Genomic DNA, 27,250 nt, shown 5'->3' on the forward strand with positions numbered 1-27,250 from the left:
GAATGGCGTTCACGTTATGACGTTTGCTCGCCTCTGTCCACAAAGTAGGAGCGCACGCCCATACGCCCGCCCAGGATTGAAGGCTGTCTCGTTCTATCAAACGAATCGTGTGTAATAGTATGCCCCATTGGCACGATCCGGCGCGACTTCAGACCCAACCGCCGCTGTCTCTCTGGATAACACTGACAGATCCGCCCTCACTATTTGCTTAGCGAGATTGGGCCATATACCCAGAAACCGAACGTGACTTGCATTTATTGTCTGGCTTATTGTCTTATTATCTGGGGACATTTTTGTACTTCGATAAAACAAGCTAGTCGAAGAGGGTATTACCGACAGGGAAGAACAAAAACAGGTGTTTTTCTCATGTCAGCGAGCTACGTACGCGTTGTGAGAACAAAAATAAAAACCGCATTTTGTCCCTATTTCTAAAAAGTCGCAGCACTCGTTTAAATGGGCGCTCGTTGCACGAGTCTGCCGCTAGGATTGGCGAGCTCACTGGTGCTGTAAATCAGTTAACAAGAAAAAAAACAATGCTATAATAATAGAGCTATATTCCTTTAACGTGAGCAGACCCGGGTAACACGGCCTTGAACGACGTTTTCGTTTAGAAATTGTCAAAACAAAAAAATACCTGGGATTATGCAACAGCACATACATCAGACGTTAAATGAAGCAAGTGCGGCAACGCAGCGGCAGTGGCGGGAAAACAACACCATAGATTGCTAAATAAAAAGAAGAAGTGCGCCGGTCTTCCTTTATGAACGCAGCAGCATACATTTAGCCCTTCAAGGGCCCCTCGCCGTGCAGGCCCGGCCATTTTGAGCTGACAAGCGCAGCGCATACAATGAGCGCTCCCGATCATGGATGGATGGATGGATGGATGGATGGATGGATGGATGGATGGATGGACGGACGGACGGACGGACGGACGGACGGACGGACGGACGGACGGACGGACGGACGGACGGACAAACTTTACTGACCGTCCTGAGATACCGATTATCGTGCAGCGGGCCGCTCCCACGTTGGGACGGGCAGGCCGAACCTGGCCGCCTCATCGTGGGCTCTCTGGACGGTTCACGATCACGTCTCCTAAGAATCGCATCGCCACGAGCGGCGAAAAGAGCTGCAATTTGAAACTAAACGCCGTTTGCCCCTCTCCTCGCGTGCGCCCCGCTCCAAGACGGGGGGATGACCTATATCAGCAAGCGCGCCTACGTAGCATATATATATATATATATATATATATATATATATGCTGCGACGTCGCTCGCGGTGACACGTCGAGAATTATTCGAGGCAACAACTGTTATTTGTGTAAGCTGTTGTTTCAGTAGGCTAATTAAGGTTTAGAAAAATAATAAAACCCACAAACAGAATGTCTGCGTGTATTTGTTTTACTCCGCACCGCAGCAAGAGAGACGTACTTTCGTTTCGTCTGCTTGTTCCTACGTCGTGCAGTCGAGCGCGCTTAGGGTGAAAGTCATTTTCTACCCTGTTCCAGCGCGCTTTCATGATCTGTGATCTGCTTGCATCTGCCTCAGTGTTCGTGTAGCACTGACTTATACTGCTAGTCGGGTGTTCTCACGCACAGCGCGCAAAGTCGTGCTCCGCACGAAACGAGACGAACGCAACAGCTCGAGCGCGCGAGCGTCAGTAGTAGTAGTGGTTTAAAGGGGGAAATGGCGCTTGATTCCTGCAGTCCAACAGGGAACACGGCGTGGCGTCAGGGGAAGGGGAAGTCAAAAATAAAGTTAAGAGGAAGGGAAGTGTCCTTGTTGGCGGTGACGCTCGCCTCCTGAAATCGTGGGTTCGCGGCACTGAAATATTTTTTTTCCGCTATTAATGAACCGATTTGAAAAATTCTTGCGGTAGAACGCTCACAAGAGGGCACGTAACAACTTCCAGCGTATAACCAAAATTGTCTGTGTGGCCTGGTGAGGGGCCCTTTAAATATCCTCCATTGCGTACACATTACTACGAACCTTATTCAACTTACAAAGTGATGTATATAAAAGAAAACTTACTTACTTTTCCTTGCAGGTTCTAGCAATATTTCAAGAAGTCGGAGTCAACAAAGTATTGTATTTCTTAGTCTTCGGAGAGTCCCTACTTAATGGTAAGTTAACTAAAACACCGGACTCGCGGAGCCGCGTGGTTTGCACTACAATGTGACTCAGCTCCCGCCTTTTCTCCGTGTCTATCATCTGCCACACAGATGCCGTGACTGTCGTCCTGTACAACATGATGGTCGGGTTTTACGGCAGTGAGATCACAGCCCAAGAAGTGAGTCTGCGTTGCACTTGTGTTCGATTGCTCTCGCGCGCATGAAGAACAGAGCCCTTAAAATAACGCTTGAAGAAGAAAACCCTTAAAAACGACACTGTGAGGGAGAGACAGATAGATGGATGTTCTTAACGAAAATCTACAGACGTTTGCCATGGCTGACGGTGTGGGATGCTACTCCGCTGGTGTTAGGTACTCGATGACATACAGGGTGATACGAACACAAATGGCACATGCACTTACAGACGACCACACGCGCTCAAACTGCTCATAAAGTCTCATTAAAAATCCCGTAGTTCTCAGAAGTTTAAGGAGCCCTTTCGTTGCACGCAGTGTGTTACCAGTGTTTCGCCACGGGCCAAGAACGTCTTCCTGTTGTTGAGCTAAAGTTGTGGTGCGAATGCGAGGCAGCCTTCGGAAATTGTCTTGTCTGGTGAACATTGACTGCAGTCGCATAAGACACACCATAGAATTTCTCGGACACATTGGACACTGAACACACCAGCGAGTCTAATTTATTAATGCAAGCCTGATGATAATTTTTAGTATTTCTTTAAAAGGGGACGCAAAAGAGCAAATCTTGTTCAGGCTATAGTAAAACATTCCACCAAAACTTTGATCTCGTCCAGTTGGCGGAGAAAATTATGATTACTAGCCATCTTTTATGTTACTGTATTTCACGAATTTCTCGGCGAAAACACAGCGCCGATACGTTAGCGTGACATTGTGGATTTCGAAATATTTTGTCACGTTCTCGCCCGTTTCTGGTGCCGTAAAGGTTCTGAAAATGCGTCATGTAGAGTCCTTGTTTACTTTATAAAGCTGCGTCGTCCTTGTTTATCGGCACCCGGTTAACTATGCCAGAAGAAACAGTGTCATAAAACGGCGACGTAACGACTTGCTGATGGGAGAATTTCGTTGTGTCGTCGCCCCTCGCCCCTCGCGTGGTCCCTGTGGCTCCCCAGGCTCCCTCTCAAGATATGAAATATATTCTTGTTATTAAAGGAGCCTGATTTAATAACAAATCTTAACGCGCCTCTCTAGACTTCCCTTAGAGGTACATTCTAATGACTTTATTTTCATGATGGACTTTGTCTTTCCCACGCAGTCTGTCCGTTTTGTACTCCTGTTCTTTTATTATTATTATTATTATTATTATTATTTATTTACCCCCCTTTGTTCTCCCGTAGTGAAGCTACTTCTCGCGAATCCCGCGCATTAAATTTCTTTTAATTCACGCCGTCATTCAGATTGGATAGCTCGATCCGGGGTCTCGTGTATATTCCGCGTATATTCGGGTTTTCTTGCGGGAACGCGCACTATACATTATGTATACAGAGAGCGACGAACTTTCTGATGTAAACTCATTTTCTCTCTTCATGCACGAGCGTGTGCGAAAACGCGTGGAGCATATGACTGCACCGAAAATTGGTCACGTGTTTCTGTGTAACCACCGACTTTCTTCTCTCTCTCTCTCTCTCTCTCTCTCTCTCTCTCTCTCTCTCTCTCTCTCTCTCTCTCTCTCTCTCTCTCTTTATGAGTGAGCTTCATTTAAGGGAACGTTGAAAGTGAGCTGGCGTGACTCTGAATGCCATCGTACTCTTAATGCACTCTGGGCTCCCGCGATGTTGTACCCTGCCGCGGGCACGGCTGTGTCGTCCGTGGCGGCAAACGCATTCGATTCGACGTGAATGGTACGTTTGTTCAAGTGGCAATCTCGTCATAGTCATGGGAGTGCGCGCGCTCCGGGCGGTCCACTCCAGTGCCGGAACAAACAGAGAAGCCACGAATAAGCGATCGCAGCCCGTTTTCGCTGGGAACAGTCTTTTTTTCTTCTTCGCAGCGTTGAATGTCAAATTCTTTTGACTTCACTTCAGCTTACGTTCCCGCTTCAGCGTATTTTTTGCACCAAATGTGCAAGCTCTCTTCAAAGTAGTAGCCGACGCTAGCTTTGCGTTTCAACGAGTTGTCTTGTGTGTTTTGTGAATTTTTCTTCTTTTTTTTTTCAGTGTATGTTATCGAAAAGAAAATTGCTTGACAAGCTATTTTGTTTATTTGACGTCTTAGCGTGGAAACGGGGCTACATATTATGCAAAGCCTGAAAAATGGAAGTGTGAGGGACGGCACAGTCGCAAAGACGAATGGTTAGAAAGACGAACGAAGGCTGAAGAAGCGGGGCACAACATTTACTTTCGATTCGCTGATTTTATTCATTTAATACTACACTTGTCTTGCTAGTTTTACACTTGCGATGCTGGAACACAAAAAAAAAACGATATCGACGTGGCGGGGTGGGTGGGTGAGGAAAGGAATAGACGCCGCTGTCATGGCCTGGACGAAGATTCTTCCGCGGACTTATTTTCATTTTACTCTAAAGAAAAAAAAAATATCAACGGGAAATTGCTCTCAGGAGCGAAGGAAAAGATCGGCAGCTGAAGGCAGTGGCACTTCCTCCAAACCTGCGCAGATCGGCGTGGGCTTCGCCGCGTTCCTGTCCGTGAGTCTGGGTGCCTCGGCGATCGGCTGCGTCATGGGCATGATCACCGCATTCGCAACCAAGTACACGCACGACGTCAGGGGTGAGCGTTTTGAGCTTTTTTCTTTGCACAAGACGGGGTGAACGTGATTACAATTCATCTTCTGTCTAGCTCGAAGCTTTTGAGCCAAGATATTGTCGCTACCCTAACAGATTTCGCCCGGTACGTTACGGACGTGCTGAGGAAGAGGTTGAAGAAGAGAGATGCAAGTACATCGTAATCATAATTGTCATCATAATCGTAATTTATTCAACCCTTAAGGGCCTCTTTCGGGGTATTACGTCAGAAAGGGTGGAAGGGGTACAAAGAAAAATACATCAAAACATAGCTTGCTTTAACATGGCTTTCATTAAAATTGCAAAAAGCACGGCTGTACCTTAACATAAATCAGCTAGACGTTTGGCCAGGCACTGAAGAATGCAAGTGGCATAACTTCGAGAATTGATTTCTGGGACGAACTGTCAACATAGCGGTTTGGACTTCAAAGGGTTACTTTAGTAGACAATTTGACGTGGCAGCCTATTGCATTCTTCAGTCGCCAAATGTAAAAAAAGAAAAATGATTGGGGTAGTTGAAATGGTCAATCGGAGACTTTAGGACGCTGTGCTAGGTGAATTTTCTCGAGTGTACTGGTGGCGTAGCTACCTCGGGCTTTGGGAGGTGCTTCAATTGTTTGCTCCCTTTGAATTTATTGCAACAGGCAAACGGGCTGCTACTAGCTACAGACACATATTTCACGCTAGCTATTGGCTACTGCAAATTGGTATGTGAATTACAGAATGACGCCGAATGTGCAATGCTTGTTTTCAGACGCCAGTAAAGGCTGGAAATTTTTTTTTCTTTTTCTGACGTTTTCCTAACTGTACAAACTTAAGATCGTGGTCTCATTATGAGAATGTTGTGCGTGTTGTTTCCTTTACCTTTCATATGTGTTCTAACGATAAACATGAACAGCTTCGTTAAAACTGAAAAGAACGTTGCTTCGGTGTCTTGTCAGTTATTGAATTAATTCCGAAGTGTCCAGTTGATGGCACCACCCCGACTACGTGATTCTCCAGCTTAGTCATTCACGTCGGGCCATTCGTTTTTCTCGCCCACGTGTTATTGCACAGTTAGAATCAACAAGAACACAGTTCAACTGGCGTTGTTCTTACTTTTCTTCTTTCCTGCCTTCTTTTCTTTTTCCCCCGTGTCTTTCTCTGCAGTGGTCGAACCTCTGGCTGTCCTAGGCATCGCCTATCTATCGTACCTCGCCGCTGAGCTGGTCCACTTCTCGGGGATCATCAGGTAAGCCAAGCACTATTTTCTTTGACGGGACTTTCGACAGGCACAGTTGCTCTGTGAAATTTCGAGTTACGCAACCCCCCAGCAAACAAAACACTGAATAAATCTCAATCCACCACTTGGCGACTACTTCAGACGCGAAATTTCCCGAACCCCGTGCTATACAACCGCATTTATCCGGACGCATACTCCCCAGTCTGCAAAGCGTGCAAGGCCCGCGCTGACCTCCATCAAAGTATCTGGCAATGCCCCAAAGCCTCACCCACCAACACCTACCGCACTAACAGTATGCATGCATCATCAGTGGGAGACCTTGCTGCTAAGCTTGGACCCAGAGGAGCAACTCTGGGCGGTCTAAATGGCCGAAGACGCCGCCAGAAAGCAAGGACTGGCCGCCGTCTGAGGAAGGGGGGGGACTGGGGGTTAGTCCCCCAACCCAAACCACCCCTGGACCCCATCAAGGACATAATAAAGTTTTTTCTCTCTCGTTATACAAACTTCCGCGTGGACCGTCACGTTACCAGGAAGCGGTGTTTCAACTAAACCGAAGTTACAACGTTAACTAGCTCTCTCTCGCCCGCCACGGTTGCTTAGTGGCTATGGCGTTGCGCTGTTGGGCTCGAGGTCGTGGGTTCGATGTCTGTCGCCGCGGCCGCATTTCGGTAGGCGCAAAACGCACAAAATGCTCGCGTACAGCTTACATCATAGGCGCACGTTAAAGAGCCCCAAGCGGTCAAAATTTATTTAGTAGTACCCCACCACTTCCCGCCTCGTGATCATGATCATGGGTTCTGCGCGTATAACCCCGCAATTTACTTTTTTTTTTATGTGCTATATTTCTCCACAATAAAGTAGACGGGTTTCTAACCTGTGAATTCTAAGTATATATAGCCAAGGCTGCAGATTGGTCACACTTACACCGGTCATACCACACATCCTTATGGGGACAAGTAGCAGAGCCCCAGTGGCCTCGGTATGACTTCTTTGGCAGTCATCCAAATACACCGCATATGCTATGACCCTACCGACGCTGCCCTCTTCCCCTTACCTCTAATAGCCGAGTGGCAGGCCGAGCCTACCATCATCATCGTCAGCAGCAGCAGCAGCAGCCTATTTATTTCCACTACAGGACGAAGGCCTCTCCCTATGTATGATCTTCGATTACCCCTGTACGGCGCCAACCGATTCCAACTACACTCTAAAAACAATTACAGCCTTTGGGGTGTATATCTGCCACACAACAATAATCGTTATCTGGCTTGCTTGCGTTTCCTTTCTTGAAAACGCTGCACTCTTTACTTTCCTTTCGAGAATGCTATGTAATACTGATAACGCGCATGCCGTTCGTGACTTGGAAGTATCGTGCCCGCAGCGTTAAAGAAAGGAAATGCGGACAAGACAGATGACGATTATTGTTGTGTGGCAAATACACACCCCAACAGGTGCAAACGTTTTTAGAGTGTAGCGCCTGCGAATTTCCTAATTTCATCGCCCCACCTACTCTTCTGCCATCCTCGACTGCGCTTCCCTTCTCTTGGAACCCATTCTGCAACCCTAATGGTCCACCGGTTATCTAACCTGCGCGTTACATGACCTGCCCAGCTTCATTTTTCCCTCTTAATGTCAATTAGAATATCGGCTATCCCCGTTTGCTCTCTGACCCACACCGCTGTCTTCCTGTCTCTTAACGTTACGCCTAACATTATGCGTTCCATCGCTCTTTGTGCGGTCCTTAACTTGTCGAGCTTCTTTGTCAGTCTCCGAGCTTCTGGCCCATATGTTAGCGCCAGTAGAATGCGCTGATTGTACACCTTTCTTTTCAATGATAATGGTAAGCTTCCAGTCAGGATCTAACAATGCCTGCCGTATGCGCTCCAACTTATTTTTATTCTTATGTAGATTTCCTTCTCATGATCAGGATTCCTTGTGAGTAATTAATCTAGGTAAACGTACTCCTTCACAGACTCTAGAGGCTTATTGGCGATCCTGTACTCTTGTTTCCTTGCCAAGCTATTGATAATTATCTTTGTCTTCTGCATATTAATCTTCAACCCTACTCCTACACTTTCTCTGTTAAGGTCCTCAATCAAATAATTGAGGCCGAGCCTATAGGAATATAGAAAACCGAAAATCCAGCTATTCCACATACACAAAATGTTCTAAGCGATACCACATAATGTCTTCTCATCATGACTGAAAGGCGCCCCTGCAATTTGCGAATCTGCTCCAATAGCAAAAGGAACACTTAATCTGTGTTCTAGCGACGATTCTTGCAAACCTATTTTTCAGGACCTAACACACCTTTATTTGCCGCATTTTAACTCTCGCGTTCAAGAACCTCGCACATGGTACTTGGTCATTTCAGCACGGCAACAAGAAACAAGAATTACCGTCTGTAAACGAAAACCTGATATTTTTCTTTCATACTGAGGCACCGTGTACACGCAACGTAGGTATCATCTGACCAGCATAAACTTGGAATGGTTAATTATGCCGCATCGCTCACTACTGAGAACTTTGGTTAAGTAAATGAGCCTATTTTTTTCAGCCACTGTAACTTGAACCCCTTTCTTCTTACCGCCTCCTTAATCACTTTCTTTTGTGGCTCGCTACCCGCAGGTGTCCCTGAGTGGAGCTGCTTATAATGTGCCTGAGAGCTCAACGGCTCTTCCTTCGGAGCACGCCTACCCGCTTGCTTCGTTATAAACGACTCGCCTGATTGATTGCTCGTAAAGTGAAAGATTAGCTCCCTGTATCAAAGGAGCCCAGAGCCTTTCGGGTTTCTTTGTCTGTATTCGCATTTCGTTTACCCTTTCGTCACGCGAGGTATAGTAGCCCCCTAGCTTGACTGCCTGCGAAGTGAGGCACGCAAGAAATTAAGCAACGCGTAATGAAGATGACACATGCTACCTTGCGTGCAGCGAGACTTAAAAAAATATAATCGTTTCCTGGTATAATGAATGGCGCGCTTGTATTCATCAGCGGGGAGTCTATTCTCCGAATAACGGCGTAAATATAACGGAAAGCTTGCAGCAGGCGCGACGGCAACAGCAACAACGTCAGCGTCAACATCTACGCAAATGAGAGAACAGAGCACTCCATGCGTCTGACAGGGATATTTATTGCGCTTTTCGACAGGTACACAGTTTTTTGGGCCTCGGTAATTTGGCTTCGCGTACGGCCTGGTTGGCTGGATTCTGGAATTCAAAAAATAATAATTCTAATAACAGAGAGAGAAAGGTGCAGGCAAGCTCTTGCTACAACTAAAGAACAGGTGTGGACCCGCACAACTCGTGTCGCCCGTGCGAACAATCGTGATCATTACATTTAGCGAAACAAAACGAACGAGCGAAATGGACGGCGCACAGAAAAAAACAACTCGTCCCTCTTAGGAAACCAGTAGTTTCGAAAACGAATGTCATGGAAAAGGGAATAAGTGGCGTATTCTGATTTCTTCGGTAGCTACGGAATATGTCATTGAATATGCGATCCTTCATTGTGTCCTATCTGCTATCGCGCCCTTATAGCCTATGCGCAACGAACGCACAGGACTGCTTCCTACTTTTAGGTCCCTTATAATTACGTGCGCTAAATATATGTCACTGTCTTACTTAAACGGGCTCTTTTTCAGTAGAAGCCTACGCAGTCTACAACGTTATAGCTTTGGGTAAATTAAAATACACTATGCACATACATCATACGCCGACCTGTTATATTGTTTTTGTTCATTCGGCTCCGTTGCAAACGTGACCGTCACAACAACTGTCGGAAGGCGATGAATGATGGTCGGATACATTACACAGCGACAGAACAGCGTTCTGAAACTCTTGTACGAACTTGGGTTGCTACTTTCACGAGTTCAGGAACCAAACAGCTTGACAATGCATCCGGCAAAACTTTCACTAAAAAAAGCTATCTTGCAATTATTAGATAACCGTTGGACCATTAGGGCTACAGAATGGGTACTAAGAGAAGGGAAGCGCTGTAGAGGAAGGCAGAAGACTAGGTGGTGCGATGAAATTAAGAAATTCGCGGGTGCTAGTTGGAATCGGTTGGCGCAGGACATGTAGGGGTAATTGGCGTTCGCAGGGAGAGGCCTTCGTCGTGCAGTGGACATAAAACAGGATGATGATGATGATGATGATGATGACGACGACGACGACAATGATGATGATGATGATGATGATGATGATGATGATGATGCAATTTTGGCAGAGTTGTCTCTTACGCTCCGCTCCGCTCAGGTTTCACGCGCCAGCTGAGGCGCGCCTTGGAGGCACGTGCTGCAGGGAACTGCGTAGGTTTCGCGAGCGATGCGCTATCAGCTTGGCTAAACGAAACGACTAAGAAGCCAAGTGGGTCGACACGCCCTCGCCTCCGCTCAATCGGCTTTGTAGCGGAGCGAAGGAGCGGGCATTACGCGCACGCGCACTAGCGTTCCCGCTAAGCAGTTGTGTGCAAATTGCTGAGCGGAGCGGACCGTAAACGCTCAGCAAAAGCTCGATTATTGCGATTAGCATTCTTTGGATATTTCAAGCGCGTTTCTGTCTGCCGGCATCTGTTTCACGAAAAAGTGTGGGCCGATCACGAAGGTAGTAAATTCTAAAAATGTGGGCGTATAACATATTTCACGGCCCTATTTAATGAAAGAAAAGGAATTCTCCGGTGCTGGGCCCAATCGAACCCACGTCCATGGTTTCCTCGAGCATTATAAGTGTTCGCTCACACCGGCGCGCCACCCATCTCGGAGGCTACGCGCCGACTTCGCGGGCCCGTCGCAAGATGGCGTGGCATGTCCAGAGGGAAGTGTGAGAGAGGAACCAGGCGGCAGTGCACGGTTCATACATGACGCGTTTCGGGGGTGGCAGTGTAGCGTGTCGCCACTTCACTGCGAATCACATTAACGTCGACATCGTGAGATGGATTCTGCTGAATATTTCGTACATGTTTTACTTACTCCGTCTTCTGCGCGGTGCAAGCGTTCTGTGTTTGTTAATGCTCATTTTTTCGCGAAACTTGCATGTTGTGCGAGGTGTCTGCACATTTCCGCCTATGGTATTGTTCGGCGTGTGAATATATATATTTTTTTCTGCAGGAGCTTTGCTTATATGTGCACCGATGATATGTGCGCTTACACCAGTCTACGTAATATTCTTACTTCGTTTCCTCGTTTTTGTTTATTTACTTCAACATTTTATCATGTCTTGTGAACGAGTTTGTGAGCAGTGAATTTGGAACCGCCGTCTTCCGGCCGGCATGTTTCTGGCCTCCGCGATCGTATTTGGATGAGTGCGAATTAAAAAAAGAAAAGACGCGGTGGTGTAATTAGGTTTAGATGCTAGGCAAAGAACCTCAGGTGGTCAGAATTGATGCTGAGTCCCCCACTACTGCGTACCTCGTAATAAAATTGCTGATTTGGCGCGTAAAACGCCAGAATCTAATTTACTTATTTACGCACATGACGTTTGTCGCCTGACAATATCGTGGGCGCAGCGTTGTAGATAGTTTGCACGTGACTTCACAGGCGCAGCTTGTCACCGTGCTAGTGCCCAAACATGGCGGCTACGATGACGGCAGTACACCATATTGACAAGCGTACTTGTTTATCTCTTCCCGCTGTCCGCTTTTCACCGGCTAACAAATGTTAAAAGTCTATCGCTCATCGCAAGACTCGCCTTTCTGTATCGGAACTTCCGAATTCTTTTCGCCGAGTCTATCTCTTGTCTGTGTTGCTGCCGAACCTCTTGTAAGCAGATTGCATCCGCTACGCGAATAGTGTTGTATACATTCTAGAACGCACACGAGTACCAACGGTTGCGATGGAACCTATGCAGTGTCATGTATAAACAGCTATGACGAACGCACCTCAACTATAGTGGCACCCTATAGCCTCACCTCTGGATCAGATTTCGACGATCGACGCATGCTGTGGTCACTATCATTCTGCCCTAGGGCACTCTTTTCTGCCCAAGTGTAACATGTTATTTGTGGGAACAGGTTTGCCCAATAAAGAGTTCGTTTTTCGACTCCCCATTTGTGCCATATGGTCTGATTCTACCACCGTCACTACAACGTGACAACGTCATGACGTGTACATTGTTTTGCCTTTTGTCGGGGACCGTTTTTCACCGGATTGTCGCTGTAATCTATTTGTAACTCGGTGCAAGACTCGTGCAGTCGTGCTGCCACGTGTCTTGTTTACGCAGCTTTTCGATTTGTCAGTATACCCTAATATGAAGGCCACGATGATGTCAGTCTATGCACCAAAGGAAGTCGACGCAAAATAAGTTACGGTTATTGTTTGTGTGCAATACAAGCCCCAAAGCGTGCACATATTCCTTAGAGTATACCTTTGGTTGCAGACTCCGAGTCAATAAAATTTTGCTCATCAAAAATAACTAAGAAAACTGAAATATTCAGGCTTGAATATTAAGAAATTTTATATCTTAGGTGGTTTTACACCGTCGTGTCCGAGCACTCTTTCTTTTTTGGTATCTCTGATTGATTGATTGATTGATTGATTGATTGATTGATTGATTGATTGATTGATTGATTGATTGATTGATTGATTGATTGATTGATTGATTGATTGATTGATTGATTGATTGATTGATTGATTGCCATACTCGTACCTCTTTCTTCGTCAGCATCATCTGCTGTGGCCTAGTCCAAGTGCAGTACGCCATGGGGAACATCTCGCGAAAGTCCTACACGACAGTCAAGTACTTCACCAAGATGCTCAGGTGAGCTAGTGCCTCAGGTATGGATCGTCCGCCTTTGTTCCGCCTTAAGCCGCAGCCAATGAAATACACTTCTGGTGGGAACTCGCCGCGATGGCTCAATGGCTACGCCGTCGTGCTAAGCATATCTATTTGCGGGTTAGATATTCCCTGCCCCGCAGCCTTACTTCAACGAGGCGAGCAAGAAGAAACGCTCTTGCACCAAGCACTGCGTGCAGTTTGTCACGCACCGGACCTGGTGTGTTATAAAAGTAATTATCCCTGTCTCTTCAGGTGACGAGAAACACCGCTGCAGTACTTAATGTCATAATATGGCGCTATGCTTGAAATCCAGTCACCACACACATCTCTAACCGACAGCCTGAGTGAGAACAGAGCTAGATCGAGAGAGATCGAAACATAAATAAACACCCCCGTAAGCAGTTCTGCAAGCTAATAGTCTCTCAGTCCGGAACACATCCAAATAACGTCCAGAAGCGCAGACTGTCAATGTCGGGCTTGTCGATAATCAGTCATTTGCAATGAGGCGAAAAGGTCGCACACAGGACAGGTTAAAGCGTGGTGTCCTTGTCTCTTTCGCCGGTCCTGCGTGCCGTATTCGAACTATAACGTGCATTAAGAGCCTGCTGCCTTTCTGGAGATTTGGTCATCTCAACCCCTCCCCCCCCCCCCCCTATCGCTAAATAGATTACTCCAGAGACGATTGTGTTTCGACAACAGCACGATCTTAAGAGCTATAGCGCCTCACGGCTACTGATAACGGGCGCGTCACTCGAAAACCATGCCACTCAGACGAACGAAAACCGAGTGCGAACTCGCGTGCGCACACACGCGTCGACCACGCATTTACATAGAGAAGTTCATACGATCCAGGTTTTAGCAACCACAGCAGCGCTCTATAGTTCTCATGTCGTCTCCTTGTTCCCCTCCCCACCTCCCGCCCTGTAGGGTAGCAAACCGGTTGCAATTCTAGTTGACCTCCGTACCGGTAATTGCCTCTCTCTCTCTCTCTCTCTCTCTCTCTCTCTCTCTCTCTCTCTCTCTCTCTCTCTCTCTCACTTTGACCTCTTGGAGTCTGCCGTAGGCTGCGAAATGCGTGTCAAAAAATGCAAGTGGGCGGTTTCGCGGGTGATATTAAGTGTGCCCACTGTTTGTTCGGCGCGTTTCCGAGCCCTGGGAAGCGCAAATACGAAGAGGTTTCCGCGTTCTCGCGTAGCATTTCAGCGGCTGGCGGATGAGTCAAGCGGCAACGAGGAGTCGGCGCGTGTGCGAGTCCCGACTGAAGTGTCATCCCGCTTGACGGAACGACGCCCTGACGTCGCGCGTTCTTCATTTGAACGGCGCGGCTCGGTGGGCCATTACGGCGCCGACGGCGGCGCCGCGACTTGCACCACCAGCGCGCTCGTTTCAAGAACCTGGAAGAGGACGTGGAGAACGTCAACAAAAGAGGGAGAGATCTAAAGTATATACGCGTCAACTTCCTTCATGTTAACTGCACGTGGTTGGAGCGAAGACAGCGCAACGGAGTCGAGCGCTATGTGCATGCTATAGGCACGGCACATCGTGAACGCTCGCTATTGTTTTGTCTCGCATGCCAGCGCGCCCGTCTTTTTTTTTTTTTTTTCTCGAGAAGCGGGGCTTTGGCGATGTTTTCGCAATGTGCCACTAGCGTGCTCCATCGCTCATCGTCAGCGGCACCTCACCTTGAAGTTCGAAGTGTTCGGTAATATAGAAAGGCTCGCAAGAAGTGGTCGCGCCTTCCAAAAGAGATGCCGTAAATAAACACCGACGGTACGCGACGTTCTTCTTATACGCGGTTTGTGTTTGCGCATAGGTACCAGCAAACTTTTACTGTTTTAACCGGACAACGTTAAGGGCTCCGCGTCGCAGAAAATCCGGTGTCGGCGTCCGGCGTTCCCGTGAGCGAGAATTCCCGTAAATATATATATATATATATATATATATATATATATATATATATATATATATATATATATATATATATATATATATATATATATATATATATATATATATATAATATGTCACGCCTTGCTACATGATATGCGGTATATGCGGGCTATATTGCCACACCGTACTACCACTAAAGTCTCTCATACCTCGTCTTACATTCTTGTCAAAGTCGTTTCTCGGAATTTTGAAAATGACAGCCTACATGCCATTCAAGTGTCACGAAAGAAAACACCGACAGCGCATGCCTTTTATGTTAAATCTTCTCGGACTGAAGTATTAAGAGTGCGAAACAATAACCGAAATCCTATTATGATGTAATTTTTTGGCGCGGCTGCGCGCAACCTCCGGAATTAGCCCAGGCAAGAGGCCGCGTTTCTACCGCAAATCTCGCCTTCGTGCATAGCGTTCGCCGCCAGCGTTTCCCCATAAACATTACGGTTACATGAACTGCAATAGCCGGGAAGCGTGAAATGTAGTCGGGAATCCTTGAATGATATCGCGTTCCACTCTTAAAGGCGAAGTTTAAGCGTCTTCCAAGTTTTTTATCGTGAATTTATCGCGACTTACAGGGCTTGTTTACAATGGATGTATTGGCAACAATAACTCGCCGATGTCTGCATCTGCGCCTATAGTGTAAGGCAAAATTTATTTCGAAATGCACTTGCTAAAGGATTTTTCATAACGAGAGTTTTTAGGATTCGTCCGTTCTACAGGTCTACCCACGCAGCAAGCGGCACCAGCCTAGGGAACACGTATGACGGTGACCTAAACTTCAGCCGCCGTTCCGTGACTTTTTTCACAAATGTTCTTCGCAAACATTCGCGGCGCAGGTCATGTAGCGGCGAATGTATAGAGACAGTGTGCCTCTTGATAGCGTCCTTACTGAGCGAAGCCTGCAAATATTTATTAAACGTTTCGCATCTTGAGTAAAAGTAATTTCTTGTTGTGGTTGTTGTTCTCGTTTTTTTTATTTTATTTTCCGACTCGCCGTTATGGCGCAGTGGCTATGGTGTCATGTTGCTCAGCACGAGGTCGCGCGCTCGATTCGCGGGAGCCGCGGTCGCATTTCGACGGGGACGAAAGTTCAAAAAAAGCTCGCGCGTACCCACATTTAGGCGCACGCGAAAGGACCCCGGATGAACGAGTATGATCCGGGGTCCTCCACTATGGCGTGCGTGCCTCGTAGCACCATTGCTGCTTTGGGACGCTATAGACTCCACGAATCAAACCCCACGAAACAACAAACACACGTACAATGGCGTGCGTTTGATGTCTCGTAGCGCGACCTTCCGACTAAACGAAGGGCGGAGAGCCCTCCCCACTTCCCTCACCGGGAACCGGAAGAAATTTCGAGGTCGGTTTTGACGCGTGAGGCGCGATGACGGCCACTGTATGCGGTGTCGTTAGCGCTGAAGCTCGCATTCCAAGTTTCTGTCTCTGTTTTTCTCTCTCTCCGCCTGAGGCAATCGTTTTTCCTCAAGTGTCCGCGATTCGTCGTCTCGGCGCGCCTGAAATTCCAGTTTACGGGTCAAGAGGGTCGACGAAACAATGAGAAGCGTCGGAGCAGCCTGGCCTTGAACGGCCTCTAAAGGGGAATAGGATAACAATAATAAGAAGACGCTTCAGCGGTGGCGTGAGTCGGCGGGTGCACCTCAAAAGGGACCGCCAAGGTCGTCGCTTATGGGCTTTCTCGATGCCTTTGTCTTTCGCTTTTGCTTGATGTTTTGTTTCGCAATTGCTTTCGGTTGTGCTGACTGAAGGTCCTTGCATGGCACTTGTCGGTCCTCGAGAAAAGTGTCAGCAAAGGAACCGCAACGAGGGATTGAAAGAAAAAAAGGAAGATTTGCTATTTAGAGTATTCGATTTTAATTTTATTTAGGCATCTTACTTATAAGATTAATTTAAAGCGGCCTTCCCCTTTCAAAACGGCGTCCTGACACTTATTTTTTTCACTGCTCCAGCTACAAAACAAAACAAAAAAGAAAATTCTTCGGCGCATTTTTCAGATATATACCGTATGCCGTTTCTTAAAAAACACATTTAAGCACTTACAAGTACTACACTTTACTTACCTACTCTAGCCAAACACGAAAACTCACTCACATTTCTAACATCTTGTCTCCTCCAGTTGACCAACTGTCTTACAGTACTGATGAAACGAGGAAAAGGAGTGGTTAGGGGGTCAAGCAGACGTGCCTCTACTTTGCAATGCTACAAACGAGAAAGGGGTGTAAAGTGACAAAAACACTGCCGTCTCCGCAAAATTGATCCTCCGTTGAAATTTCAACTGCACCCCTCCTGCCTGATGTACTCTCTACTTCGCGGCTGTAAATGGTCCACTTGCATATGTTGTTTAGACGATGTGATAGTTCATCGACCACGTTTGCAAGTCACCTTACACGTCCGGCGGCCATTCTTGATGTTTTCCGACGTACCGGCTTCCAGTTCAACACGTCCAACTGCCACTGTGGACTTCGCCAGATTACTGTTCTCGGCCACCTTGTCAGTGCCGCTGGAATTCAACTTGACCCTGACAAGATTTGCGCTGTCCGTGCCGTCATTCACAGGTGATAGAAGCTTTGTTAGACTACGCTCTTATTTTCGTCGTTTCATCAAGAACTTTGCGACACCACCCGCCTGCTCATTGGCCTACTCAAAAAAAGATGTTTCCTTCTCATGTGGCCCTGCGCAAGCCGAAGTCTTCGCCACGCACGTCCACTCGCCAACTGCTCCCCCTTTGCTGGCTCACTACGACCCATTTATTTATTTAGGTACCTTAGGCATTACATAGAGGGGGCGGGGGGATGCAATGCAAGATCATTGTGTCAAATATAGAAACACCTGAAAAGACAAGAAAAAGAAATATACGATTTGGGGGGGGGGGGTAGGTAAAAGGAAAGCACCGTGGTATAAACGAAGTTTAACGACACTTTCAGGATGCTATTCATAATATGAGCTTTTTTGTAAACAGCAGAACAATGCACAGCGCGTAATTGCCTACGCTAGCCGCCTTCTCTTGTCCACAGAACGGAAGTTTTCCATCACGGAACGCGATCGCGTGGCGTTGGGTTGGGCAGTAGCCAAGTTCCGCCCTTGCTTATTTGCTCGCCCGTTTTTCGTTATCAGTGGTCACCATGCCCTGTGCTGGCTCTCATCGCTGAAAGACCCGACAGGACGACTGGGTCGGTGGGCGCTGCGTCTACAAGAATGCGCTTGTACTGTTCTATACAAATCTGGCCGTTTACACAAGGACGCCGACTGTCTATTTCGTCACCCGGTCGACAGTCCAGACTATGACGCCCACGACACCGATGCTTGCGTCTTGGCCATTTCAGACTTGCGTGACATTCGCAATGAATTAACAGTGATGCGATGACTACTTACGTGTCCTCATCGATTTGCGTAGCTTCTGTGCATCCTGAACCCGCTGTCAGCGCAATCATACTCCACGACGGCGTTCTCTACCGACGCAATTTTTGCTCTGAAGACCCGGAACTTGTGCGCGTCCTACCTCGACATCTTCGGGCAGCACCTCTTGAGCAGCTACATGACGCACCCACCGCCGAACACCTCGGTGTCTCCCGTACCTACGACCGTGTACGACGACGCTTTTACTGGCCCGGCCTGTATCGCTCCGTGCGCCGCTACGTTGCTGCTTGTGCACTCTGTCAGCGCCGCAAACGGCCTGCCGTATTACCCTCCGCACGTCTACGCCCATCGATGTCCCTGCCGAACCATTCTTCCGCGTCGGCGTCGATCTCCTAGGCCATTTTCCAACGTCTAAAACCGGCAACAAGTGGGTCGCTGTTGCGGCAGACTACATGACGCTTTACGCCATCACGTGAGCATTGCCGACAAGCTGCTCTGCGGACGATGCGGGTTTCCTTCTGTGTGACGTCATTCTACATCACGGTGCTCCGAGGCAACTGCTCACTGATCGCGGCCACACCTTCTTGTCCCGCGTTGTTCGAAGATCTTCTTCGTTTCTGTCCTGCCATGCACAAACTATCCACCGCATATCACCCGCAGACCACTGGACTAACTGAGCGGCTCAAACGGACGTTGACGGAGGCGCTATCCATGTACGTCTCTTCAGGCCACGGCGACTGGGGCGACACATTACCGTGCATAACATTTGCATACAACTCGCTCCATCACATGACCGCTGGTTTTTCTCCAATTTATCTGCTGTTCGGCCGCCACCCAACTTTGCCCTTCGACGCACTCCTACTATGTCCTAACATTCCAACTTAGTACGCCCGCAACATCTTCGCTCGGGTTCACAAAGCTCGCCATATTGCCCGCTCACGGCTCACTGCCTCGCAAGTTGCACAAAAGACGAGGTACGACAGCCGCCACCGGGACGTTCATTTCTCCCCTGGGTCTTTAAAAGAGTTCTTCTGTGGACACCATGCCGCCGCATCGGATTGACCGAAAAACTTTTCCCCGCACTACGCAAGCCTTTGCAGGATCTTGCGCCAGCTCGACGATGTCAACTACGAAGTATCCCCGCTGGACTATTCATCCTCCACCCCTGTGCCCACTGATATTGTCCTCGTGTCTAGGCTGAAGCCTTACGTCACCGCTACTTCGCCCCTTGCATAAACACTAGCGCCTAGACGGCGGCTTTCTGTCAATTGACGTCATCTAACGGAACAGTGGGGCATTGAACAATGACGACGATTTGGCGAAGCGAGTGTGCCTCCGCTTCGGCCAGCCATCTTGCGTATCCAGCGTTGCTGCAATGTGTAAATACCTCTAAATGCACCTTCTCTCGACTATTTCTGCACCGCGGCAATATAGCCGTTCGTGGAAGCGAGCAATCGGCCTTATTGCTACAGCATCGACCCGCTATCTCGGGTCCCTGGAGATTGTGGCAACAAATACAGGTGCCCCATTTCAGTCAAGCTCAGGGGCCGCATATAGTGTAACGTTCGTCTTCGGCGATTATTACGCTCGCTACAGAAGTGAGAGCTGGACTCTCGTGCCTCTCTTTTAGAGAAGTGCGTTCGTTGCAGTCCCGGTGCTTCGTAGCGCACATTCTGTGGATATGTGCACGCTTAACAAAGGCACGACGAGAAAAATGAAATATCTTTACCGTATGCCATTTTACTATTTTTACTGCGGCACGGGTGGCGTCGACACAGAAAGCAGCAGGGGTGGCGGTGACATGCGGCTTATAGTTTTCGGCTGTTGGCCCCCCGCGGTAGCACGAGGTCGCGGGTTCAAACCCGGTCGCGCAGGCCGCTTTTCCGTGGTGGCAGAATGATAAACACGCTTGTTTGGTTAGATTGTGCGTGTTAAAGAACTCCAAGTGGTAAAAATTTATCCAGAGTCCCCCATTACGTCGTGCCTCTTAATCAGATCGTGGATTTGGCAAGTAACACCACAAAACTTGATCTGAATTTCTTTTTTCTTTTTTTTTTCGTTTTCGGCTGCTCAATGCAAAAATGCCTGACTTTGTACTTTGGTGAATATACTTAACGCTCGGAGAGCCATGTTTGGAACACGATTTGACAAAAACTGCGCCAAGCGCAGGCCGCAAGATTCTTGCGCCGTAATATTTAAGGTGCATCGCCGCCTTGGTAAAATATGTCGACACAGTTCCTTCCCTACGCTGTATGAGAAAGTTGTCGCCGCCAGATACAGATGGCTCCCGGCGTCATCGCTGCAAAACAGGTCAAAGCTGTCGATTGATTTCCTTTTTATTTATTGTGAGAATGTGGGAGGTATGTGTTGCAAGTGTGGGCGAAAATTTCCAACGACTCAACCGAATGTAGCTTCTTGCTAGGTTGATTGATCTGGAGTAATAAATGAACAAATAAATACATATATATATATATATATATATATATGGGGGGGGGGGGGGGGGGGTGGATGACCAGTGAAGCTGTGTAGCACTCGACAAAGAGATGACACAGAATTTTCTGCCCCTCCCTCTGCGAAGGTGCCGAGGGAGGGGCACTGTGGCAACGCTGGCACGATGAGCACCATTGGAGCCGGCTGTGTGGAGGACGACGACGACGAAGGCGCGAACAGTGGCGCGAGCGCGAGGGGCAATATGGGAACGTTGTCATTATGAGCTACAACAGTCAGCTGTGGAGGAAGACGATGATGGACGCGCGAGCAGTGGCACGAGCCATCGCTGACGATGATAGCTATTGCTCACACGCATGAAGATTTCACGGAACCCTATAGCCATAAACAGCTTCGTTGTAAAGTTTCTCCGTTTTGTACCTTACATCATTTTGCAAAGCTTGCGTAAATTAATTTCGCTAATGAGTTGCAAGTGTTCGCGAAATGGACGTCTCATGTCCTGCAGGTTCGGGGAATGTTCACATTACTTCATAAGAACACCTTGGGCTTAACCTGTAGCTGCAGCTCAGATCTGTACGACCTATTTAGGCTTGAGAAAGCTGAATGCGAAAAACCAGCGATTTCAACCAGCGATTTCAACCAGCGATTTCAACCAGCGATTTCAACCAGCGATTTCAACCCCATTTATGATCGAGTGGCGCCTGTATAAACCCAACTTTGAGTACACAAACACCGAGCCTTGCATCGCCTCTAGCACATTGCCTATATCGCTATTGGCTGGAGCGCTTGATAGCCATTTCAATGCAAAATGAAGTGCCCTTTAGAAGCACGCTCATTTCGTGGTATGCCAAAAATCTCTACGCGCGAAATCGTTGAGCGGTAACTGCGGGGACCTTCCACCACTTGCGCCTCGAGACGTTTTCAGGCAAAGAAGAAAGAAATGTGGCGAACAGACGCACGCAAACACTCACGCACACAAGTAAAGGGAGAACAGGCCCTCTGTGTATACGCTGACGCAAACTCGCCTATATCGCGTTGGACGTGTAGCAGAGGGCGGCCGCGGTTCGCGCTTCGCAAAAAAGGCCTTTCACGACCCCGATTCAAAATAGTCAAGCTGCGCGCAGCGTCGGATCGCTCACGGACACGTGATGGCTTTGCCGAGTTTTGCGTTCAAAGCGCAGAAACAGAAAGGCGAGAGCATTTAGGGGCGAGGTCGCTTTACGGTGGACTTTTCTTTTTCTCCGTTCTTTGGTATGAGCTAGCTGACAACGCTGAGTTTCGAAGTTACATGTCTTTTCAATTTCTGTGGTAATGCCGATGTCCCAAAATATTTGCGCGCGAAGCTAACGGCTCTCATGAAGTCTGCGTGACGCCGTATGGTCGAGCGGCGTACAGAGGAGCGAAGAAGGTCAGATGAAACGGCGACCAGTTTTAGTCCAAGCGCTAAAACTGTCACGACCGCACTTATCTTGCTCGAGGCTATTTTCTTTTTCTATTCATCGGTTTGAACCGCAAGGAGAAGGAAACAAGGATGCCAGGAAGCTGAAGAAGCTGAAGCCAAGACGCGTTCGTTATAAGGAAGGATGTCATGTTAGACACCTTTTCTTAATTATTAACACTACATCGCAATTTTTTTCCTGACCCGGCAGCTTCGTCAAAAATTGGCATAATCACTTCTAAAAAAGAAATATGTGTAATTTATAATCATTGTTATTTAATTATTTAAATATAGGTAGTACTGGTCACTAAGTTAACAGGAATCAAGGATTTAATCTTATGCTTCCATTGCGAACCACGGCCAATCCCCTCCTGTGACTATGTGCCGTATGTTGAAGGTGACAGCAACAACAACAACAGCTACGACAATGCGTATGTGGCGGGATTTAAAGCACTTGTTTTGAGGGCACATCCTGAAAAGTTGGATCGTTGCTGCTTGCACAACCCGAGAACCCTGCCGCAAGTGACGCAGCTTCATTACGAGCTGCGAAGCATTTCCTTAAGGGTGCTTCTAACACCGACGTGGAAGATCGCCCTACGTGATATGCAAGCTGACGCTGATGGTGTCACGCCGTATTGTCACACGAACCTACGCACCAGCGCGAATGCCCCCCAAGTACGGCAAAGCCGCAGCCATCCGCGTGATATGTAATGTGGCCATTCATACTACACATACAGATGGCTGGCTGCCTTCCATTTCGTGAATCCGCCTCCGCTCTGCAGATCCCCTCAGAATTCATGTGGCTCAGCTCCGACCCAAAAGTCGTCGCAGTCTGACAGGTTCTAGAAGCGTGAGACGTCGACTTAACATAGGAACTTGGGAGCCCTCGCTTGCGATTGTGCGTGGGCTCTTTACGTAGGGCAGAACATTTCTGCCGACCACCGGTCGACAGTACGTGCCGTGAATCCATACCGTGTTGTTCTTGTTTAGCCACAACCATGGCCAAAACACACGAGAGCATGTGTTATGTTCGTATTATTCTCTCTCTATCTCTCTCGCCCCCCCCCCGGCCTTTTCTAGTTCTTTTGTTTTCATCGCACACCTATGGACATGCTACAAAACAAAACGCTTCTATATTTGTGCTTTCTTCTTTCCGCGCATACGACGCTTCTGCAATCTCTTGGTTCACATCCATGAAACCCCACGACTTCATAATCAGTGGAGAACAGCAACATTCCATCGAACAGTATTTACAACAACAAATGTTTTTTTTTTTTATTGAGCAGTTGCATGAGCGAGACAATAATGAAAGGCAGGGAGATTAACCATCGTTTTGTCCGGTTGGCTGCCCTAGACGTGCGAAAGGCGAAAAGGAAAAATAAAAATAAGAAGACGGAAGAGTGTTTTAGAGCCTAACTTTAGCCTCTAGTTGGTCGAGATTTCTTGTGAGCTCGTTCTGTGCTCACCCAAAAACAGTACCGCCACCTAGCGACCGCGACCACTCAGACAGAACTCAAACAGCACCTAGAACATGGCTTTGTCTTTGAGTTTCCACGTAACAGAAATGTGTTTTCTCGTATATTCGAATTAAAGTCCGAAGCTGTCATGTCTGCAGCTTGTGTGTAAGTCATACTTTAGGCATTTTTCTGACGCAGTTTACCTTTAAACAATCATTTAGTTCAATAAAGCACTTGCGCTAGGCGGAAGGCCTAGAAAGATGAAGATGTATGCTGCACTTCCGCACACGTAAGTGCGCGCGTGACCTACGTCCCTTGTGGTAGTTGTCCAACGTCGTCCGACATATGACATATCGCGCTGTTTAAAGTTTCTAGCCTTTTGAATAAACCTTTCAGTTGCCAGTAAGCGCTTGCCCTGTCTCTTCTCGTGCCTTTGCCTTTTTTCCTAGTAGTTCGCGCTCCGAATTTGCCATGCGCTTCCATACCCAGTCGCCCATTTTTCGATTCTGGTTACAACGCGTTAAGCCCGAGAGTAGCTTGGAATAGATATCGTGGATGTTTATGCGACGCATAAAAGCAGCCGAAAAACATTCGTCATGCTATCAGTTGCGATACCGAAATGTCACTGAGCAAATTAATTGCCTATTATTCGCCGTTCGCGTTCTGGATTACTGCTTGCGCAAGCCGGGTATCGCGTGTAAGGCCCTCCGTAATGAAATTATGGCCGTATTACTTTGCCTCGGAAATCGCGAACACGTGTGGTAGAACGCGGAAGCGACTGGAAATGTAGATCCTGCATCGCGCGCTTTCTGTTATGGTTTTAATTTTTCGCTCGTGGACGTTCGATAGCGATCTCCTGAATTCTATATCGCCGCTAAAGCAGACCGCCGCGCGCATATGTGCGCGTGTACTTCTCACGAAGTTACGCGCCATCAAAACGTCGGTTGCTAAACCAGCTTTCGTAAGCAGTTCTGTGTTTAGGCGGTCGGCGTACGTCTACTTTTCGCGTTCGCTCCGCGCAAGTCACATGCAAATTATATGGACTTTCAAAACGGCGGACGATTCGTTACATGTGCTTTCGTAAATAATTCTCGTCTGAGCCACCATTGAAAGGCTAGTGCGCCCTGTGAGTTCTGCTGCGTGCGGCTTGCGTTTGTCTTAACTTATTAGCTCAGGTGAAGGCAGACGTTCGAAAACATGGTTTTCCTGCTTCTTATACGCGGCACTGACGTTGTGTAAACTTTAATTAGCCTTGTGTAAACGCGACGTCTTAGTGTGTGTGTGTTTGTGTGTGTGTGTGTGTGCGTGTGTGCGTGCGTGCGTGCGTGCGTGCGTGCGTGCACGCTTTGGAAATAAAGGAAACGCGGTGAACTAATAATGAGGGAAACACCATAAAAGTGGAATAAATTCGTGCTTTGAGAATAAACGTTACCTCGCCTGCACTCGTCTAACCGCGCACGAGAAAAGTAGCGAAACTGTTTTTCCCGGCAGCCGCTAAACCGGTTTAAGTTCGTAGTTTTACAACCTCGTAAGTTTGTAACGTGTAAACGAGATAGCTATAATCGAAGAAATGTGGTGAAACTTAAATGTAGGGGACTCCCCCCTCCCCTTCTCTTTCTTTCTTTCTTTCTTTCTTTCTTTCTTTCTTTCTTTCTTTCTATTTCTCTCTCTCTCTCTGTCTCTCTCTCTTTTGCGCGCGTTCGCACTAGACGGGAAATTTGAAATTTTAGATGCACATCTTTGAGAACGTTAAAACATTCGTTGCGAAAGAGATATCTATAGGATCCCCCATTCCATTTGTTAGAGCTTTCGGTGCGAAACTATAGCTGATATATTAAACGGGACCGTGCCATTAAAATTGTCTCGTCGGCTGCGTCAACTTTGCGAAAGCGCGTTTCACGACAGAATTGTGTCGCACGCAGACCGCAATAGAACAGCGCTATACAGATATCGCTTATAGAATCTTGATGTATCGTTCTTGTTATAATGATAGAGTCGTAAGGTGGGTAGTTTCCAGTTTTAAGATTTTGGAGTCACTGGCAATTTCAATTAAATGCGCCGATCACCTAGAGCAAGAAACTGCTTCCACCACTTGGTAAACCGAATCGTAATAGAACGACCGCGTCAACCAAGCATCTCGTGTTTTTCGTGCCTTTTAAAGCGGTACAAAACTACATGTATCGTATAGCAACTTTCCTTGGGAGCCTGCATATCTGGCGTCGTTGTATAGACGATACAAACATTTTTCAGATGTTGTCCTGAGAGTCATCCTAATCGCTGCATCGGTTTCCTATAGTTACAACATTTCTTTTTTCGATTTCAGTGTGGCCTTTAGGAGAGACGACTTAGATTTTGATCTGAAATAAAGCTTCATGTTGAAACCGCTGCTCTGCAAGTGCGCCGCACGCGGTCGTGACGCAAGCATTGGAGTGGAACACACTTGGCTTGACTCGAATCGACCAGAAATATCGTTACCCGTCGACAGGACGTGGATACATCATTAGCGTCCCGCGATGTAATCGAGATTTCAAGTTGGTTCGCCGAGAATGCTTGACAGTTTTGCAACGTTTTCCAACGCCGACGCGTCGCTTAGTTCTTCGATTGCGTGCCGTGCTTCAATTTCACCCGCGTAGTTTGTTTTTTACTACATGTTAGACGTCGTACTGTACGATTCGGTTTTAGGGAAACCTTTTTTGTGTGTGTTGTAATCATTGGCATGTCGAGATAGGCACTCTAATTATACTAGAGCTTGTCGCTCGTCCCGCCTGTTAGTAGCAGCAGAAGCTTGATGTGGGCGAGTTGGTTGAGCATACTTGATGAAAAAAAGCGCTACGTAGACGAGGACGAAGCGCCTTGTCTGTCGTACATGTTGTTCTTTCGTCCTCGTCTTCGTAGCGCATGTTTTCATCAAGTACGCCTGTTAGTAGGTTTGTTCAGATTATGAGATGCAAATCAGTTCTGCGTAATCCCGAAGATTATGAGGACGTACTTCACCTCACGTGACTCAATTTCTGTAGTGTTCGGCAGCCGAGCGCCAGGTCGCGGGATTGAGTCCAGGCTGCATTGTCATCACTCTAAGTTGGGAATATAAAACATTCATGTACTTCGGTTCGGCCGGGTGCACGTCACAGCGTCCCAGGTAGTCGAATTTATTATAACATCTTCCTCAACGGCAAGAGAAATCTTTCTTAGCATTTAGCATTTACTTCACCTCTTCATATCTTGTCGATCACGTCTTGAATGTGCTGGATAGGAATTGCTCAGAAAACACGTCAAGCGCCATGTCAAAATGTTCTAGTGATTTTTGACTACAGTGTGTATGTTCAATGTTAGGGTAGCTCCGGCAATGCACGGAAGCCTCGCGTAAGCGGGCGTAATCATCAGGAAAGAACCGTCAGAGCTACGCACTGGATTATGAAAATCGTGTTAATCTCCTTCTGTCGACATTGCTTTCTTCGGTAAGCTGACTTGAACTTTCTGCAAAGCTCTTGCTTTGTATTTCGCCATTGCCTCTCTTTATTAAATCGTTGTGATTAAATCATTTTCTCTTTCCACGCACAGTTGCTACTCGAAACCTTTGCATGTACTAAAACTAAGAGCGCGAAGAACACAAAGTGACGGAGCTGAACACCCCAACGCCTTTGGTGCGCCATGGTGCTCCGATTACTCTCTTTTCTTTTTCTTTTTCGTTAACCACCTATATTGCAGTCGCTC

General features: G+C 47.5%; 1 protein-coding gene across 6 annotated transcripts in view; it reads left to right on the forward strand.

Moving 5' to 3' along the window:
* LOC126520842 (uncharacterized) overlaps positions 1-27,250 on the forward strand; it is a 383,777-nt gene that overhangs the window by 305,093 nt on the left and 51,434 nt on the right. For all 6 annotated transcript variants that reach the window (XM_055065013.2, XM_055065027.2, XM_055065028.2 and 3 more), the window contains exons 11-15: positions 2,047-2,122; positions 2,222-2,289; positions 4,757-4,868; positions 6,032-6,113; positions 12,758-12,853. In XM_055065013.2, coding sequence (XP_054920988.2) covers positions 2,047-2,122; positions 2,222-2,289; positions 4,757-4,868; positions 6,032-6,113; positions 12,758-12,853 — 434 coding nt within the window. The remainder of the gene's footprint in view (positions 1-2,046; positions 2,123-2,221; positions 2,290-4,756; positions 4,869-6,031; positions 6,114-12,757; positions 12,854-27,250) is intronic.

The sequence above is a fragment of the Dermacentor andersoni genome, chromosome 3, assembly GCF_023375885.2.
Source record: "Dermacentor andersoni chromosome 3, qqDerAnde1_hic_scaffold, whole genome shotgun sequence".
Taxonomy (NCBI): domain Eukaryota; kingdom Metazoa; phylum Arthropoda; class Arachnida; order Ixodida; family Ixodidae; genus Dermacentor; species Dermacentor andersoni.